General features: G+C 46.0%; 1 protein-coding gene across 1 annotated transcript in view; it reads left to right on the top strand.

Annotated features, from left to right (window-relative positions):
* Positions 1-19,634, top strand: part of GNL2 (G protein nucleolar 2) — a 448,358-nt gene that overhangs the window by 360,191 nt on the left and 68,533 nt on the right. Inside the window, exon 13 of the mRNA XM_069622651.1 lies at positions 9,231-9,685. Within this exon, the coding sequence (XP_069478752.1) occupies positions 9,231-9,685 (455 nt within the window). The remainder of the gene's footprint in view (positions 1-9,230; positions 9,686-19,634) is intronic.

The following is a 19,634-nucleotide window of genomic DNA, read 5'->3' on the forward strand; positions in this document are numbered from 1 at the left end:
CCTATCCTTTCGACTGCCGTAACGCCACGCCGAGGAAAGAGAAGAAAACTGGCCATCGGAGACCATCGCAATGGACCGTACGGCCTTGGAAGACTGCCCCGGGCCTCGGCCCAGACAATAGGGAGAGGGGGAGGAGGCCATTTTAGAATGCATATTCTCCCCTTCCTACACTTTGTTCGCCCAGCTGCCATGTCCATAACCCATAATTATGGAAAATACACCATTTAAGTTTTGCCCTAAGTGTAATCGCAAATTCCCCATGGTCAAACGCTTACTTTGCAATTTGTGTCTCCCGAGAGACCACATTGAAACATCTTGTTGAGCGTACAGGCTCTTCAAGCCTAAGACGTTGAAGGACCGCTCCACCAAACGCTGGGCCCACTACGCCAGGCAACTCAAGGCATGGAAGTAGAGGGAGCCTATAGCGATGGCAGCGACGCTGCACTTTCAGACGGTGAGGGCATCGGAGCAGCTTCCGCTACTGAAGCGCAGACCCCCGACCCCGTAGGACAGGACAGGCCGGTGGCCATGTTGTGGGGATTACATGCGGCAGCAGCGCTACAAAAGCACGCGCCACAAAGCACAAAGGCCCTTGTCGACATTCGGTAGATGAGTTGAATACTCGGCAACGTTCAACACCCTGTGAAAGGTCTGAGTCCCGGTCCTCTGGGCAATCTTTCAAGATCGCCACACGACAGTGTTCAACCGTTGAAAGACAGCAAGGTGGTCGCACGAAAAACTCCTTCCGATGGCCAATCGTCCGCGGACAAAGCCTCGGCTTCCACACCCAAAGTTCGACGTTCATCATCTGATAAAACGGCAGGTCCCAGAAAGTCTGTTAAACTCTCATCTGGGCCCCAGGGTGGGGGGGGGGGGAAACATAAGTCATCGAAGACCCCTCAAAGAATCCTACTAGGGACAAGTCACAAAAGGGTATACTGTCCAAGCCCATAGAGAAATCTAAAGACTCTAGGCCAAAGGTAATACCTCCCACTAATGAATATATTCCCACTCAACCCATAGTAATCCCAAGTTGAAGGAATGGTCTTTGCAAGTTATCAATAGGGTTATGCGAAGAATGACCTTTATGGCAAATTTTTATGAAAAGAACCCATAATACTTTCAAAGTTTACACTCCACTCCTCCCACCTCAACGCCTTCCGCTCTCAAGCCTCTGCCTTAACCTCTCAACCACCCACTAATAGGTCTCGCCCTAATGTCCAAGTACAAAGCAGGGTTATAGATCTATATGACCCTGAAATAGATCCAGAATACCAAGATTTAATTTGTGGAAACATCTGACCCTCCACTTATTGAAGAGGAAGCAGATGAACTTTATTATGGGGATGATGAAGAGCAAGATGACCAAGAGGCAAACATGTACTCCATAGATTCTCCTATTAATCAAGACCCCCCCTTCCCCCCCCCCAGTGGTAGATTCCCCTGTTGACAATCAACCCCTACTCAACGAAGTCTTAGCCAAAGCGGCGGAACACTTCCGTATTGATACACAGGAGGTACAGGAAGATGGAGACTTTGCTGTACAATTATTGGGGGACAAAAAGACTGTAGGCCAGTTTATCCCGGTTGCCAGACATTTCGTCGAAAAAAAATTGTCGACAGGACATTTGGTTGAAACCATTTGGTCGAGAACCAAATGGTCGAATTTTTGTTTTTTTTTTGGGGGGGGGGGGGGGGTCCCTCCAACACCCTTTTTTTTTCTAAACCTTTTTTCCCTAAACTACAACCTAAAAAAAAGTTAGACCATTTGGTTTTCGACCAAATGTCTTTCGACGAAATGTCCGGACACCGTTTATCCCACTGCTAAAGTCGGTACAACGCAGAATACAACCTTCCTTAGTCTCCCAATCTCGCACGGGCCGTTAACCCCCGTGTGGAAAAACTGTTTAGTGCTGCTCTTCAGACCCCTTTTAAGAGGCCAGTTGAAACCAGACTCTTTGGTGGTCACCACCACAAGGAAAAGAGCAGGCACGCCCCTTGCTTCCTCCGAGGCACCACCGGATAAGGAAAGCAAGAAAATATATGCAATGGGTAGAAAGGTTGCCTCTTCAGCAGCCTACCAGACGAGAATAGCTACCCTTTTGGCAAGTTATAACTACCTTAAGTGGGTTGAGGTTTCTGCGCTACTTTCGTCAGCCCGGAGCCACTTAAATCACAATTAGCTCAAGTGGCTGCAGACGGAAGGGGCGTGTCTACTTGTTTCCTCCAGTCAAATTTCAATGCCGGTCAAGTGGCACAGCAAGTAGAGCGCTCGCTTTGACATCCGTGCAGAGCCTGCTAACGCAGGTTCGAATCCCGGCAAGGCCAAACTCAGCCTTTCATCCTTCCGAGGTCGATAAATGAGCACCACACACCGTGCGTAATAAGCAGCGCTCAGATACCTGAGGGTTCGTAGCGCTATATAAGTGCCAAATTATTATTATTAATGCAGCTGACAATGCCGGGAGGGTCATTGCAGAGGGGACTATTATAAAAAGACATGCATGGCTTCACCAGTCAGGCTTTAGACCAGAAACACAAGCCACTCTGATTAATATGCCAGTGGAACCTAATGTGCTCTTCGACAAAGCTGTAGAAGATACACTCAAGACAGCAAAGGATGAGTATGACACTCTAAAATCTTTAGGTCAGCTCACAAACAATCTTACTGGTCAAAGGGGTAACAGTAATTTTTGCCGTTTTCGGTCCCAAAACTCAAGAGGATCCGGCTACAGTCAAGGCCAAGGTTCCTATGGCAACAATCTAGGACAACCCTTCCAAGGCTATCCACAAGGACGATGCAGAGGTCATGGTGGTCGGGGCAGAGGCCCAGAGCAAGTGACAATCCGCTCCAGGTACCCTCCCATGGCTCTCCAGTAGGAGGACGCGTTTCCAACTTCACTCACGCATGGGAGGGCATCACCTCGGACAGATGGGTGCTCTCCACGGTAGCAGGGGGCTAGTGCATAGAACTACTTCAGCGTCGTCACAACCACACCCCACGACAAAAGGTCCCCTCGGAGGAACATCAGCAGATCCTTCTAGAAGAAATAACAGCGCTTCTATCAAAGGACGCCATAGAAGTGGTCCCAATCAACCAAGTAAACGGGGGTATTTATTCAACTTATTTCCTTGTGCCAAAAAAAAAATCTAACAATGTGCCCTGTATTAGATTTGCGCTCTGCAAACAAGTGTCAAGCCACAAAACTTCTGCATGACTACGCTACAAGAGGGAATTCCCCCTACTAAAAAAGAGGATTACATGCCAACACTGAATATGCAAGATGCCGATTTTCATATTCCAATGTTCCAAGCGCACAGAAGATTCTTGCATTTCAAGATAGCGAACAAACACTACCAATTCAAGGTGCTGCCCTTTGGAATAGCCTTGGCTCCAAGGGTATTTACAAAGGTACTGGCGGTAGTGGCAGCGCACCTGCGCAGGGGAGCAATCCCAGTGTACCCTTACTTGGACGACTGGGTCATAACAGGGGAATCGCCTCTAATTTGCAGACAAAACGTCCAAACGACAATCAACCTCCTCTTTCATTTGGGCTTCTCAATCAACGAGATAAATCAAGCTTAGTGCGCAGACTGGCCTTGTGCAATCCCATCAAACTCCTGTGCCAGTAAGACCTACTCACCCAGCACGGAGGACTAACAGTGCACCCACACCCACACTCTATGAACTTTGCAGCATGGCTCCTTGAGTCATAGAGTTCGGACAACTCAATCTACCACAAAGATGCATGGATATCTTGAAGGAATTAAGAAAACCAAACACTAGGCACTGTTACTATGATAAATGGAAACGATTCGTAATTTGGTGCCAGAATAAGCAAATCAACCAACATTCTAACATATATGCTCCACTTACTAGATACAGGGTTAGTGTTCAAATCCCTCGAGTCCACCTGGCGGCTTTGTCAGCCTACACCACTTCCCCTAACAAGGTCTTGTGGTGGAAGGTACCAGTCATCAAAGCATTTATGGAAGAGGTAAAGAGACTCCACCCTCCAATCTCTAACCCACCACCAGGTTGGAACCTTAATGTGGTACTCGCTAAGCTCATGGAACCCCCTTTCGAGCCTATGCACAAGTCTAGTCTCAAACACCTGACTTATAAAACTGCCTTCTTAGAAGCCATCACTTCCATAAGAAGGGTCAGTGAAATCCAAGCTGTCAGGGCAGGCTCCTTTATTTACTATACATAAGGACAAACCGGTTTTACGCACTCACCCTAGGTTCTCACCTAAATTCATCTCCAAAGTCCATGTAAACCAGTCTATTGAGCACCGGCTTTCTTCCAGGAACCCAAAAGCTCTGCTGAGGTAAAACTCCACACTAGATGTGAGGAGAGCGGTCCTCTACTACGTAGACAAGACCAGACTGCTAAGAAAGACAGATCAACTGTTTGTCTCCATAGCGCCAGGCAGAGAAGGAGATTGCATCTCTTAGAATACCATCTCTGGGTGGATAGTCAGATGTATCCAACTGTGCTATTCCTATCTAATAAAACACTGCCTTTTACGCTAAGGGCCCACTCCACAAGAGGTACTGGAGCCACTCTGGCTTTCATTGCAAATGTCCGCTTAGACAGTATTTGCAAAGCAGCTAAATGGAGCTCAATACATCCTTTTACTCAGAACTACTGCATTGACACTCATTCCAAGACAGATACACAAGTGGGACAAGCGGTTCTAAGACATTTATTTGCTCATGAACCTTCTCACATTCCACCGCCTTCTTCCACTGCTCGCTAATCTATGCACAACATGTGATTTTAGCAGATTCCACAAGCCTCAGAAGGGATACATTACGCACCATAATTGTATTTCTGATGCTTGTATCTGCTTAGATTCACATGCGACCCACCCTTCCTCCCCTCAGAGAATGAGCATGGATGCTTATGAGCTTGTCTGATATGTATCTGCTTGGATACAACTGTACTCGTGCTACACCTCATGCTACTTCATGTCAGAAAAATAACAATCTGAGGGACCTCGACGTGTGAGGGATCATGGGTACAGTAGACGGCACACGAAGGATAGTATTCCTGGCACACCCTGTCAACGTCCGATTTCGAGTTTCGAAAAGAACTAATATTCTGCAGCTTCCACTAGATGTTGGCCTATGCACAGCATGTGAATCTAAGCAGATACAAGCATTAGAAATAGGATTATGGTGAGTAAAGTATCCCATATATGAACTCGGCATACAAAAACAAACATACTCCGATATAGAAAAACATATAGAAAAAAGCAGAAAACCTTCATTTTAGGCACTACGACACTGCTTAGTCCCAGAGCAGGTAGGCAAAGAGATCACTCGTACTAACGCGGTCTAAGGTGGAGCCTCCTCCCTCCCAGCGAGACTGCATCACCCGGGGGTCCAAGTTCTGTCTTCCACTGAATACCCTCTTCTCTTTATGGGGACATGTACCCACCCTTCTCAGTTGTGACGACCCTCGGCGGAAGAGCAGATCACAAGTGGAAGGGGCAGAGAGTGGAAAAACCAGTCAGGAGTGGAAAAACCCAGCGCCCCTCTCCTTGCATTCATTCCCAGAACCCTTTATCATGCACCTGCATAACGCTCCGCCTCCCTCCCCATATTCGTCTGTCGGTGGACAATCCAATAACAATTCTCCACAGTTCGTCCACTCAGCAACAATATTTATGTAGTTATGTGACCTTGCTCTGCTTTCGCTACTGCAATACTTGATAATTTTACCATGCTCACGGAGACGCAGGCTTCTATTGCGGTGATGGGAGAGGAGTGTCCAAAATGGCTGCGCACAGATTGTTTCAGCTCGTACTTCCCATAAGCATTACAGTCTGTACTACACAAGTTGGTAGTGACCGAGCAGCCAGACCTATCTCAAGATAGTAAATGTGATCTGTAGAGCTGTAGCATCGATATCCACAAAAACAGGTATCCAAATAACTTGCACTCAAGGTTTTCTAGTAAAATAATTATTTAAGTCAGTTTTAAATAATCAGTCTTTAAAAATGGCAATGTGCAACAATAAAAATACACTTCATAACACGCACTTAGAATCCAGATCAGCAAGTAGGTACACTTTTTTTTTTTATTTTAATTTTATTTATTTCTTTTTTAGAGATGCTTCATGCACATTTCCTACACCCTCAGGTGACTTCAATTACTTGGACAGTATTGACTTTTTGCACTTTGTAAAATTCTGAGGTTGTGGAAAGGTTAAGGTAAGGAAAAAGGTTAACAGGTTCTCAGAGCATTTGAGCACTTGTCAATCTCCCAATGAAGTCTAGATTAGATCTTTCCCACCAATGTTAGTTAAAAACCAATGTATCACCTTATTGGGGAGAATTCTCAGAAATATGTTAATTCCCTTCTACCTTAGAGACCCCCAGCTCTTTTTGCTCGACTTTAGGTCTTTATCTCTCATGTAATGTTGTGATTTATTCTGTTTCTTTTGACTTTGGAGTCTGACAAACTCCATAGGCATCATCTTTACATTGTGCCACACAGCACCTTCAGTGCAGTGGCACAGGGAAGTCTCTTAGATTTCCCAAAGGTTTAAATACCTTCTCTTGGTGAAGCTACTGTTTCCAAGAGCAGTGAAGTGAAATTGACTTTACTTACTTTTTGTAACTTCCTAGACCCAGCACACGCTAACTTGCCATAGGGTGCTGGAGGGGTTACTTGGCATCCCCTTTGTCTAGTTTCTCATGTAACAGTTTTGTTACCCTTCCTACAATTAATGGCTGGTGATAGTGCTTTACTTTTTACTACCATTGTGTGTTTCTACAGCGGGCTGCAATTGCAGCTGCAGTAAGGCACCCTTTGGTGCTCATTTTATCAAAATGGCCCCGGTCTTCTTTTTTCACCATTTTCTTGTTGGAATGGTCCTTCTTGAGATGTACTCGGAGCACCAAACCAGGTTTGGTCCCTTTGTCCGTTTTGTCTTTGGGATTCACTGGTGAAGCCCGCCTCTGGCTCCAGTGTGTCTTTCGCTTGGTGAGATCTTTCGCTTGGAAGACAGAGTCGACAACTGGACGAAGGAATACGAAGAAGAACTTAGAAGAGACGCTTGCTGCAACTCATGGACTGTTGGTTTGCCCAGTGTAGCACTGCTGCAGTGCTGAAGCTCCGAATTCGCCTCGACTAGAGAAGCCCTGCAAAGGACGACATCTCCCCCTTGGGTTGGTGGGACCAATCAACTACAAGACAAACTCCTCTGGAAATCCTCTGAGCTGGCTGTACTTTCATTGCTGCTGCAGGAACCGATTGCCAGAAAGAGGAACACCAGAATAGTGTCTTTTAAGTCAGACCCGATCTCGAAGATCCTCTGGACTCCCATGAAGCAGGACTGAGCCACCTCAAGAGTGCTGGACCTCGGATGCGAGGAAAGTCTATCCGAGAATCGCAGTGGTGCTATTTGCGACAAGCTGAAACCTCAAAGTGCCTCTGATTTGCCCATTGCTGCCGCTGACCTTCAATTAGTAGTGCAGGAGTCACCAGATGTCCTCCCTCTTGTCCCCACGACTGAGGCCCAGGAACAGGACCTGCAGACCTACAACCGGAGCAGAAGCCAGCTGGAACCCATTTCCTCAGACCTAAGGTACTGTAAAACAAAGGGTTACTTAACTCTTGTCATGTAGCCTTGCTATCTCTCCGTTGACTTATCTTGGTTGCTTGCAGCTTTGCCCCTCACAAGCCTCCCAGCTTGTGGCCTAACAGTGATTTCATTTTCTACAAAGATTTCTAAGACATTGTGCAAGCCTTCTTACTTAACCTTCAAGTCACCTAGACTTTTTGCTCAATTGACATTGGCTATCCTGGCTCCCCGAAAGACTCTTCTAACCTCTCACTTTGTGCTTTAACTATCCCTCCAAAATATCACACATTCTATAACTTCTGTAGCTGGGAAAGGGTTAATTTACTTTGCATTGGGGGGTTTAAAAGTACTTAACTGCTTAAGAAGATTAGTTAAAAATTGTTTTATTCCCGAACCATTTCCTTTTGACACCAAACTTAGTATTGCTCTAAATGTACCAGTGATCTATTAATGTCCACAGTGTCCTAGTTATTTAAGTCCCCTCAGGTTGTAGGAAGTGTTTGTGTGCCATCCCAAATGGGGATCGACTCATTTATTGAAAATGAGATCAAGTATTTCTGAAGAATATTTATTAAGTGTTAAATAATTGCTCCCTTCTAAGGAAGGCTTATTTAACTGACTGTTAAATTAATAAATAATTGTTTAATTGGGACACCTTGAGTATAAGTGGTATTTGAATACTTGTCACTGTGAAAGTCTTTTACAACCCTACAGCTCACATTGACCCCTCTTGGGATAAGCCTGGCTGCTCAGCCACACTACCAATTTGTGTAGTACATGTGTATACCAAAAGTTGGGTTAACCATTGCCAAGAGGACAAGGCTGGTTCAGTCTCTCACAGGGTACTGCATAAAATCTTGCCTAACAGTAGTCTCTCCTTTTGGGGTGTTCATTGGGAGACGAGCAATATCTATCCACCAGTCTTCTGTTTTCCCTTTAGTGAAACCGTATTACCCTTCCATTGCTACCAATAGCAGAGTTTGGTCTAACTGCTGGTTGTAACCTTGTCTTGCCATTAGGATATATTGTCTTAGACTCTTTAATAGAGAGCTGTGGAAATCTCTCTAATACTCTACCGTAAAGTTTTAATCAAAATTACTCACATTTTGGAGTGCATTATATACGAGCTTTACATGCTCCAGTGATTTAAATAATTATTTTGCATATGTGAGGCGTCAACCGTAGGATCAGCAACTTTGGTGCCTGCCAAAGTGGTGGAGCATGAGCTTGTCAACAAAGGATTAGGTCCAGATTGTGCAGTGCTAAAGTTTTAAGCTTGCCGTTCGTCACTCCAGTCTCACCATTTTGTTTTACAGAATGCCGATTTGTTTTTTCAGGGCACACACAATACCATTTTTATTTGCATTTGTTGCTAATACTTAATACTTTGAATTTATCTTTATTAAACAGTTAAGAGAAAATAACTGTTTATTGGGGGCTACCATGGCTGTTACTGGCCACTAGCCCGACTAATCCAAGCCAAGTTGAAAGCCCACATTTACTATTTTCAGCACATTTGGTATTTTTACTCCAGCTATGTACTTAACAAAATAAAACTGTTCTTTTAAATATGTAGTGCAGTGATTTAAATGAGCACATCTTTACAATGTTTTTGTTTTCTTTCCTGCCTTAGCCTTTAAAGTCGGTGCAGGTGGCCCAAGAACCTGTACAAATTACTACCAAAGAGCAGCCGTTGGAGCCTGCCACGATAAACCCAGAAACAATAGAGGCTGAAGAGAACTCGACAAATCCAGAAATAAAACAGATTATGTCCAGAGTTCGGCAAAACTTTGGAAAAATCCACGTGGCTCCTGAATTCACTGATGAAGACCTTGTCCCGCTGGAAGCACCTGACCTATCGGACTTGTCGGACATTGGTTCCGAGGATGAGGAAGATGTAGAGGAGGGGGATGCCAATGAGCACAATGAATCTGAAAAGTGCCATGATGCTGGCATGGATGAGGACAAACAAAATCCACAGACCAAAGCATCAAACCCAAAAGCTGTTATTAAGGCATTAGATGACAAGATTGCCAAATACAAAAAGTTCCTTGATAAGGCAAAAGCCAAAAGATTTTCTGCCATAAGGTATTGTAATATTTTGTTTGTCGGGTTTGTGTTTTGTCATGAATTAGTCATCTAAGGCCTATTTAGCCATTCCTTGAATAAGGTTCCGTTTATGAATGACTTGTGATTTACAAAGAGGCAGAGCAATGAGCATAGTAGATGTGTATCGTTTCCCACCTAAATGGCCAACCTGAAAACTGTCCCTGCTACATAGTTGGATTTTACTCTAATATTGCTGGTCGCTATGGGTCTGTACTATGAAAGTGTTAGTGTCGTCGAGGCAGGCACCTCTGCAGCTCAAGAGCATCCAACCTGAAGACCCAAACCATGGTATAGTTATTAAGCGGGCTTCTTGGGTGTGCAGCTGGCTGTATTTTGTACACGGCAGGCATTAGGCTGAATGTCCTAGTCCAGGTATCTGCAAACTGCAACTCTCCAGGTGCTTTGGACTGTGACGCCCATGATTTCTCACCTTTTTGATTATTTTGGCTACACTTGATGGGAGATGCAGTCCACTGTTAGTCAAGATTGTGTGCCGTACCCTTTGGGAGATTATTCCAACCTTGTCTTCCTGGCAATAGGTAACCCAACCTTTGGTATAAGTCTGTACTACACATGTTGGTAGTGTGGCTGAGCAGCCAGGCTTATCTCAAGAGGGGTCAATGTGAGCTGTGAGGATGTAACAGTTTCACAGTGACAGTTCTCCAAATAAAAATGTATACTCCAGTTTTCTTGATTTAAACAATTTTTAATTTATTTAGTCAGTTATATAAGCCTTCTAAGGGGAGCAAACACGTAACAAGTAAAGTATACTTCAAAACACACTGTTTCTCTAAATCAGATGATACCCATTTGGGATTGCACACAAACCCTTCCTACACCCTCGGGTGACTTCAATAGCTAGGACACTGTGGACTTTGTTTTATCACTGGTACATTTAGAGCAATACTGAGTTTAGTGTAAAGGATTAGATATGGGAATTTAAAAAAAGGTTAACAAATAATTTATGAACTGGTAAGTACTTTCCTCCAATGCAAAGTAAACTAACCCTTTCCTGGAAGAAGGGCAAAAGCACAAACGCGGAGGTAGAAGAGTCTCTGAGGGAGCCAGAACAGTGGGTTGGTTGAACAAAGTCTAGGAGAGCTGAAGATCATCTGTGCAGTTAAGTAAGTCTTGCACCATGTTTTTAGAAAGGTTTGTAGGAATAAGATTCCCTTGAAGGTCCACAAGCTGGGTGGCTTATGAGGAGCAAAGGTGCAAGCAACTCTGCAATGGCAACCAAGACCAGCAAGTAAGACTACAAAACAAGAGGTAGGTTCTCTTAGACTTTACAGTACCTCTGGTTAGAAGAAATGATTCCAGCTGGCTTCTGTTCCTGTACAGCGTTGCCAATCCTGTTGTTCCTGAGCCTCTGTCGTGAGGACAAGAGGGAGCACGTCTGGGGACTCCTGCTCTGCAATGGGAAGGTCAGCAACAGCAATGCACAAACTTCAATTCAGCGGTTCTTCAGTGTTTCAGGTCCTCGCGTCTGACAGCAAATGGCAACACTGCGGTTCTCGGATACTACTTCAGACTTTCCTTGCTTCTGGGGTCCAGCACTCTGAGGTCGCTCAGGCTTGGTCTGTCCTGCATCAGGGAAGTCCGGAGGATTTTCCTATCGCTCGGGTCTGACTTAAAAGCAACGCACAGAATCTGGTGTTCTCTCCCGGGCACTTCCGTTCCAGCAGCAGTAGAAGTACAGCCAGCTCAGAGGATGTCCAGGCGGACTTACTTTGGAGTTAATTTGTCCCACCAACTCCAGGGAAGAAGTCGTCGTTGCAGGGCTTCTCTAGTCGAGGTGAACTCGGAGCTTCAGGACAGCAGCAGGGCTTCACCGGGCAAACCAAAGGTCCGGGAGTTGCAGCAGGTGTCTCTTCAAAGTTCCTCTTCAGATTCCTTCGTCCAGTGGTCGACCCCTGCCTTCCAAGCCAAAAAACCACACCTTTTCTGCAGGTTCTCCCATTCATTCCAGCCTAGCTGTCAATCGCACAGCATGGTGGCTGTCCTTGCCAGCCAGCCAGCCGGCCAATCACATTGGGGTGCATTCCTGTAACCAAGGGGATTAAGCACTGGGAGTCTCGGGCACCTCCCTAACTTCTTGCCCCTGCCAGACATACTTGAGCCAGAGGCGAGCTTCACTCGTGAATCCCACCAAAGACAAAACGATGAAGGGACCAAACCTTGTTTGTCGCACAGAGTAAATCTCAAGAAGGACCTTTCCAACAAGATATTGCGAAAGGACCGGGCATTTTTGACAGAATGGGCACCCATTTGGTGATTTACTGCAGCTGCGAAAGTAGCCAACGGTAAAAACTCCCAATGGTAGTTAAAAGAAAACTACTGCCACCAACCATTAATTGTGGAAAGGGTAACATAACCATGTTACATGAGAAGCTAGACAAAGGGGATACTAGGTAACCCCTCCAGCACCCTACTGTAAGATAGTGTGTGGTGGGTCTAGAAAGTTAAAAAATGTAAGTAAAGTCAATTTCGAAGGGATTGTGTCCTCCGATGTATTCCTTACCTTTGATAATTCGTCTCCAGCTTGCTGGCTTTGGAAATTTTTTCTCAGTTGAAGGGGCGCCGAGTCGATGTCCCTCGACAGCCACCGTATCAGCGCCAACGTCACCATGCCCATAAATAGCTGCGTGCGGTCCGTTGCTCAGTTCTGTTTTTCCGCGCTTCGTGGGGCCTCGGAATATCGTTGCTCAGTTCAGTCAGATAAAACCTCTTATATTTACTCGATAAAATCAGCTCGTTCTCGATGGCTTCGTCATCCGAACCGACGACTCTGCGGTCCGGCTTCAAAAAATGTCGAGACTGCGGAAAGAATGTCGATAACGGATCCTCACAGGATCTGCTTGTGGTGCTTGGGAGTCGAGCACCATTGTTCGGAGTGTGAGGACTGCATGTCCATGACGGCGAAAGCCTTGAAGGAGCGCAAGGGGAAGCTCGAGAGAGGAAAGTCAGTCAAAACATCCTCGAAAGTTTCTTCGGCCGAGGCATTCGTCTCCTCACTGTCGAAAGCATTCCCATTCTAGGTCTCGAAGTAGCTCCCACCACTCGTCGAGATCTAGACACTCAAAGAGGAGACGTCGAAGATCCCCTTCCTCATCTTCTGTTTCACCAGAAAGGGTCTCCTGCCCCACAAAACACAGCTCTCAGGCTGTGTGGGAGGAATTCAGGAAGAAAATGCTAAGCATCTTCGAGAAAGCAGCCTCGACCCCCTCGAAGACAGCTGAGGGTGATACCCTGGGTGAAAAACCCAAAAAATCGAAACGCTGCGAGTCGTTGCACCCGGCGAAAGAGTCCACCCGAGAGCGCCATGGGCCATCGGGTAAGAAGGCACCATCTTGACGCTGTCGTCGAAGATCCCTTCGCATGGATCGGTGCCATCGACACCGTTGTCGAAGGGATCTTCGCATCGGTCGATCGAATCGATGCCATCGTCGACGCCGATAAAAGAGAAAACCACGCTACTTCACAGCCAAAGGTTATACCAAGAGCCTCCGGCACGACGCCGAGAACATCGTCAACATCCTCGAGTAGGATCCTGATCCTCTCGAGTTCTTCGAGGCCTCTTCCAGTTTTCTCGACGCCTTTCTCGGCGCCTTCGAAGCCTATCACATCGTCGACGACATCGACATTTTCTCGCCCAATAATGACGAGTTTGGCTCCTTCTGCCTTAGAAATGGGTTTTACACCATTTCTGAGGTCAGAGTAGCCCGGATTATCTTCAATCTATGAAGGGGAGGATTCTGACCAGGAAAGACCCTTTGGGTTGCAGAGGACCACACCACCTGTTTCAGAGGATTTTACCTCTGAGGAAAGAAGGTTGAAAGACCTACAAGAATCATTACATGAGGCAAGTGGGCTGGACACTCCCCCAGAAGTGGAATTTGTCAAACCAGACCCAAGGGAACATGCCGAAACACCCTATAGAACCCTGATGGCAAGGAATATTGAATTCATGGGTTGGTCTGCGCCTTCACCTGTTTTTCAACAGGATGACCTTACAGACATGCTAGACAAAGGTCCACAGGAGGATCCTGTGGTCCCCTTCCATGCAGCCTTGCAAAGGAAGATTTAATCAAATTGGGAAACTCCCGAGGTTATCCCTGCAGTCAATAAAAGATTGTCAGCCAAGTATAGGGTAGCTGCGGCTGACTCTGAATATTTATCAAAACACCTGACTCCAGAGAGCCTGGTGGTTCAAGCGGCAACTTCATCAAGCAGCAGATCCGCTTACCCTACTGTCCCACAGGATGGAGATGACAAAAGGTACGATTCTATGGCAAAAAGTCTTTTCTGCTTGTAGTATGGCGTTGAAGTCCACCAATGCCACCTGTACGCTCGCCAGGTTCAGCCACACACTGTGGGAGTGTGCTTCATCAGCGGCTGACTGCATACTGGAAGGAGAGGAAAGGGAAGCCTTCCTTATTAAAGATGGCAACGATGCCATGTGTGACTCTCTTCAAACTGGCATCGATTCCGCTGACAGTATCAGCAGGGACATGGCGGCAAGTACTACAATCCGCAGGCATGCATGGTTGCGAAAGTCTGGCTTTGCTCCAGATGTACAGGCCAGACTTTTGAATATGCCCTTTGACAGCTCTTCTTTATTCGGTAAAAAGGCTGATGACAGTCTGGAAAAGTTGCAAACATCTAAAGCAGCAGCAAAATCTTTAGCAGCTGCAATCCGCCAAACTCCTTTTCGCCCCTCAGGAACCCCTGGGAGAGGAAATTCCTTTCGCTATTATTCCGCATTCAGGAAAGGCAGAGGACAGCCGGCTCAAAGAGGCAAAGAGGATCCACCCGAGGTGGACGGGTCAAAAGTACTAAAGCCACAGCAGGTGCCTGTTTACCCTCGGCATCTGCATCAGCCGCCCCCAAACCACTCTGAGGTCTTTCCACACAAGACACCTGTAGGGGGCAGGTTAAATCACCATCTGACGGAATGGCAGGCTATTACGTCAGATGCTTGGGCATTGGAGACAGTTGCCCAGGGTTACTGCCTACCCTTTCTACACATCCCTCAGAGTCATCCACCGGGGCACATCTCTCTAAAAGTTCCAGATCCGCTCCTCTTGCAGGAAATTGTAGACCTGCTAGAGAAAGGTGCCATAGAACCGGTACCTGTAGCGGAGAGGAACAAGGCCTGGTACTCCCTTCACAAACTGAGCTTCGCCCTCAGTTTAAAGAAGTCACAGATGATACAATCGCAGAGACTCCAATTCATTAGAGCGGTCCTGGACACTTCCCTGGGAAAAGCCTTGCCACCAGAGGTGAGGGCTCAAGATATTCTACAGATGGTTAACCAGTTTCAAAATGCCCAACGTCTCCCTGCCTTGGACTTTTTGAGGTTGCTAGGCCTCATGGCATCCTGCATCTTCCTTGTGCCAGAGGCTCGCCTGAGAATGAGATCCCTTCCGTGGGCACGGAGAACTCAGTGGTCGCAATTCTCGGAGAATGACAGATCTCCTCCGGATTCCGGACAAGGTAGCCCGCGACCTTCAATGGTGGGCCTATCCAGAGAACATCTTGAAAGGAGAACTGTTTTGGCAACCATGGTCGGAGATAACAGTAGTCAGACGCCTCACTCACGGGGTGTGGAGCCCATGCCAACGACTTGACCATCAGCGGTCGTTGGTCTCCAGACTACACATCAACCTATTAGAGCTGAGAGCGATCAGACTAGCGCTGAAAGCTTTCCTGCCATCAGTACAGGGGAGACATGTCCTGATAATGACGGACAGCACGGTGTCCATGAACTACCTCAACAAAAGAGGCGGCGTAGGGTCACTGCCACTGTGCAGAGAGGCAATGCTGCTCTGTTTTTGGGCAATTCAGGAAGGAATCTCTCTATCGGCAGTCCACCTAGCCGGCGAGAAGAACCTGACAGCGGACGCTCTGAGCAGGCAGAGCAGTCGCCCATGAATGGGAGCTAGCTCAGGAAGTCCTTCGCCCTTTGGGGAACCCCTCAGGTGGATCTGTTTGCCACCAGCACCAACAGGAAGTGCGATCTGTTCTGTTCAAGGGAATTTCCCCCGAGAGGAGCTCTAGGGGACGCGTTCGTAGTGGACTGGGAGTTCCCACTCCTTTACGTGTTTTCACCAGTCCCTGTTATTCCTCAAATGATCAGGAGGTTGGGAAGATTCCAGAAAACCATGATCCTAATTGCCCCGGACTGGGCCAGGAGAACGTGGTACCCGGACCTTCTAGATATGTCCATATGTCCTCCAATCTGTCTTCCACTCAAAGAGAATCTTCTCTCGCAGAAGGGAGGTCAGGTTCTCCATCCAGACATCAGAACCCTCAACCTTCACGCTTGGCTTCTGAAAGGGTGAGGTACAAGGATTGGGACCTCCCTGATGACGTCATGGAGGTGTTGCTTTCGGCCAGAAGGCCAGCAACAAAGTCTTTATACCGCTGCTGTTGGAACAAATTTTGCAGCTGGTGTAGAGAAGAGAATATCGACCCTTTTTCATGTGGTACACCAATGGTGTTATCGTTTCTACTCTACTTGGCAAACTCAGGCCTTCAAGTTGGCAGTGTAAACGGCTATCTCGGCAGCGCTATCAATCTTCAAGCGCACTGCGGAGGAACCATTGTATTTCAAACTACCCCTAGTAATACATTTTCTCAAGGGATTAACTAATGTTTATCCTCCAAGACCATTCCAAGTTCCCTTATGGGACTTAAATTTAGTCTTAAATTTCCTAATGGGTACTCCCTTCGAATCAGTCCATTCTTGTTCGCCGAGATTTCTTACTCTTAAAACTGTCCTATTGGTAGCACTAACATCTGCTAAGAGGGTGAGCGAATTACAAGCTCTTTCTTGTAAAAAAACCTCCATACAATTTTCCATAAGGACAAAGTTGTCCTACAGGTGAAGCCTAATTACCTCCCAAAGGTGGCTTCTGAATTTCACATCACTCAGAAAATGACCTTCCCTTTGTTCTACCCTCCTCCCCATCCGGGGAAAGAGGAAGAAAGGCTACATAGGCTGGACCCAAGGCGAGCTCTAAGCTTTTACAACAGCAGACTGGTTAGGATTAAGCAAGCAGACCAACTGTTTGTAGTATACTCGGGTCACAAATTGGGACTACCCATAACAAAACAGACCATTTCCAGGTGGATCATTTTGGCCCTTCTGGAATGTTACAAACTGGCAGGGAAAGAGCCACCCCAAAATCTTAGGGCTCATTCAACCAGGGGTATCACAGCTTCTTCGGCCCTCCAAAGAGGGGTACCGGTCCGAGACACATGTGCGGCTGCCACATGGTCGTCCGAACATACATTCACAAGATTTTACAACCTGGATTCCTCCACTAGTCGAGAGACCAGATTTGGCAAAGCCGTATTACATTTGGTTCATTCCTAAAAGGCATACATGACATTATTACTCCCACCTCCAATTACATGCCACTGCTATGGGAGTCTATCAAAGATGAGTAATACGTCGGAGGGCACAATCCCTTCGAAGAACAAGTTACTTCTTACCTTGTAACGTTCTTTCGATGGGATGTTCCTCCGACGTATTCCTTATCGCCCCTCCATCCATCCCCGCAGTAATACTTCCCTTGTGGTTGCAGCTTACGCTCCTTCAAGGTCAATAACCAATTCAGACATGACTTATCTTATGCTACAAAACGGAACTGAGCAACGGTCGCCGCGCATGGCTATTTATGGGCATGGTGACGTTGGCGCCGATACGGTGGCTGTCAAGGGACATCGACTCGGGGGACATCGACGCGCAGCGCCCTCTACTGAGAAATAATTTCCGAGGCCAGCAAGCTGGAGACTAATTATCAAAGATGGAATACGTTGGAGGAACATCCCATCGAAAGAACGTTACAAGGTAAGAAGTAACGCGTTCTTCTCTTCACTTCTCTTGGAAACGGTAGTTTCACCAAGAGAAGGTATTTAAACCTTTGGGAAATCTAAGACTTCCCTGTGCCACTGCACTGAAGGTGCTGTGTGTCACAATGTAAAGATGATGCCTATGGAGTTTGTCAGACTCCAAAGTCAAAAGAAACCGAGTCCAAATCACAATACATATACATGAGGGTGAGAAAAAGGGCTCGCTCTCTCCAGGCTAGAGATAAAAAGTCCTAACGTCCATCAAAAGAGCTGGGCGGAGGGTCTCTAAGGTAGAAGGGAATTGGCATATTTCTGTGAATTCTCCCTAACAGGAAGCCACTGCATTTAAAATGCTGTATGCTGCCATAGTATGTTAGTCAGTCCAAAGTTGTAGGAAACAATATCTCCAATCATAAACTGTGGAGAGACGTATACAGGTCACCCAGTAAAAGTCTAGGTGAGAGGGGAAACGGATTCCCACTCACTTGGGAACAAGGTAAAATCATTGCCAAGTCAATTGAAAAAGTTCTGGGTTTGACGCATGTCTGCAAGATCTATCATAAATATGAAAATCTTACCTAACACTTCTAACAGAAGAATCCTGCTGGATCTCTGATCTCTGATTTCTGCAATTGTGCCTGCTTGTTCTTTCCTCCCAGTCGGATTCTGATGAACTAATTACTAAATGGGGATGGACTGCTAAAAGCCTTATGCCGTTTGAATGGTATTACAAGTTCTGGAAAGTCCTTTCCTGCTATTGTTGGTCATGTCCATTCATGGTTATCCTGAAACGAAATATTCAGAGTGTGCTTTACCAGTGGTTTTACTTAACTGTGAATTGCAGAAGGCCATTCTATATGTTTTTACTTTATGCTTTACTCACCTGAATAATTGCATTGTTTTTTTTTAATGTGGTTGCTAGTAATGTAATAGTACTTACCTTATTGAAGATTTATCTTTGCCTTGTGTATATGTAGAATAATCATTTTTTTTCATATAACTTCTAAGTGTGGATGTGTTCCTTTGGGCCTATGTATGCACTAAGGTATTTGTACTAACTAACCTACAGCCTACATTTTGCCTCCTAAAATAATCCTGGCTGCTCTTTTAGGCATGCCAAAACCTTGAGTGGTACAGACATCCACTAGCAAGTGGCGCTCTTAGTGGACTTTAGAAAAAACTCCCTAACACTACTGTGTAAGACGACTGTCACATTGTTCTATTTTAAATAACCTTTTAAAGTACTATACAATGATGCACTTGGGACTTATGTGGATGCAGGGAAGAGAAACGTCCAAGTGCTCTGTCTGCCGTTTGAGAAGCACAGGGCAATATATTGCAGATATTGCACTCTGAACGCTTCCTTGAAAATCACAAATGGAGTTTGGTTGTGGGATGGATGCACATCACCAAGGAAACTGGCTATGTAGACCTTATACATTTGTCAGTTGTTAGGTTTGCTGTTAGACTTACTTCCCCTAGAGACTACTGTAGAAACAGGATGAAGTTGATTTTTTTTTTTTTTTTTACATTTAGGGTTCTCCCAGTGATGCTCTAGGCCTTCATATTTCTGATGTTTTGCTGTACTACAATAAATTGCTGTGTCTCACACATCATGCTTTTGTTTCCTGAAGTAGCACATCACAAACCTAAGCGGTCAAAGAACATAGTCAGTGCAAACACAACAGACCTTTTGTTTGAAATTAATCTATATAATCCTGGCCACAGTTAATTTGCTTTACGCCCTGCTGTTAATGCTCTAGGAAGAGTGAATTCCATATCCCCTAGACCCCCCCCTGCCCCCCTCCACCACCACCACCCACAGCTCCCCCCATGAGGATGGTCCTTTTGATGACCAGCTTGGAACGCTTTGCTCCAGCCCCTCTCGCATCCTCTTGCCAATCTACAGTACTTTTACAATTATGCACAATGTTTGGGAGTAATTAACATAAAGATCACTGCATTTACCTAATTGCCTCTCACGTGGAATGTTAGTTGCCATTGGGTGGTGTTTCTGATTTCATATATTCTAGCAGCATTTTAAAAGAAAATTTATGTTTAGATTTTT

Source organism: Ambystoma mexicanum, chromosome 11 (assembly GCF_040938575.1).
Source record: "Ambystoma mexicanum isolate Mex_15411 chromosome 11, UKY_AmexF1_1, whole genome shotgun sequence".
Taxonomy (NCBI): domain Eukaryota; kingdom Metazoa; phylum Chordata; class Amphibia; order Caudata; family Ambystomatidae; genus Ambystoma; species Ambystoma mexicanum.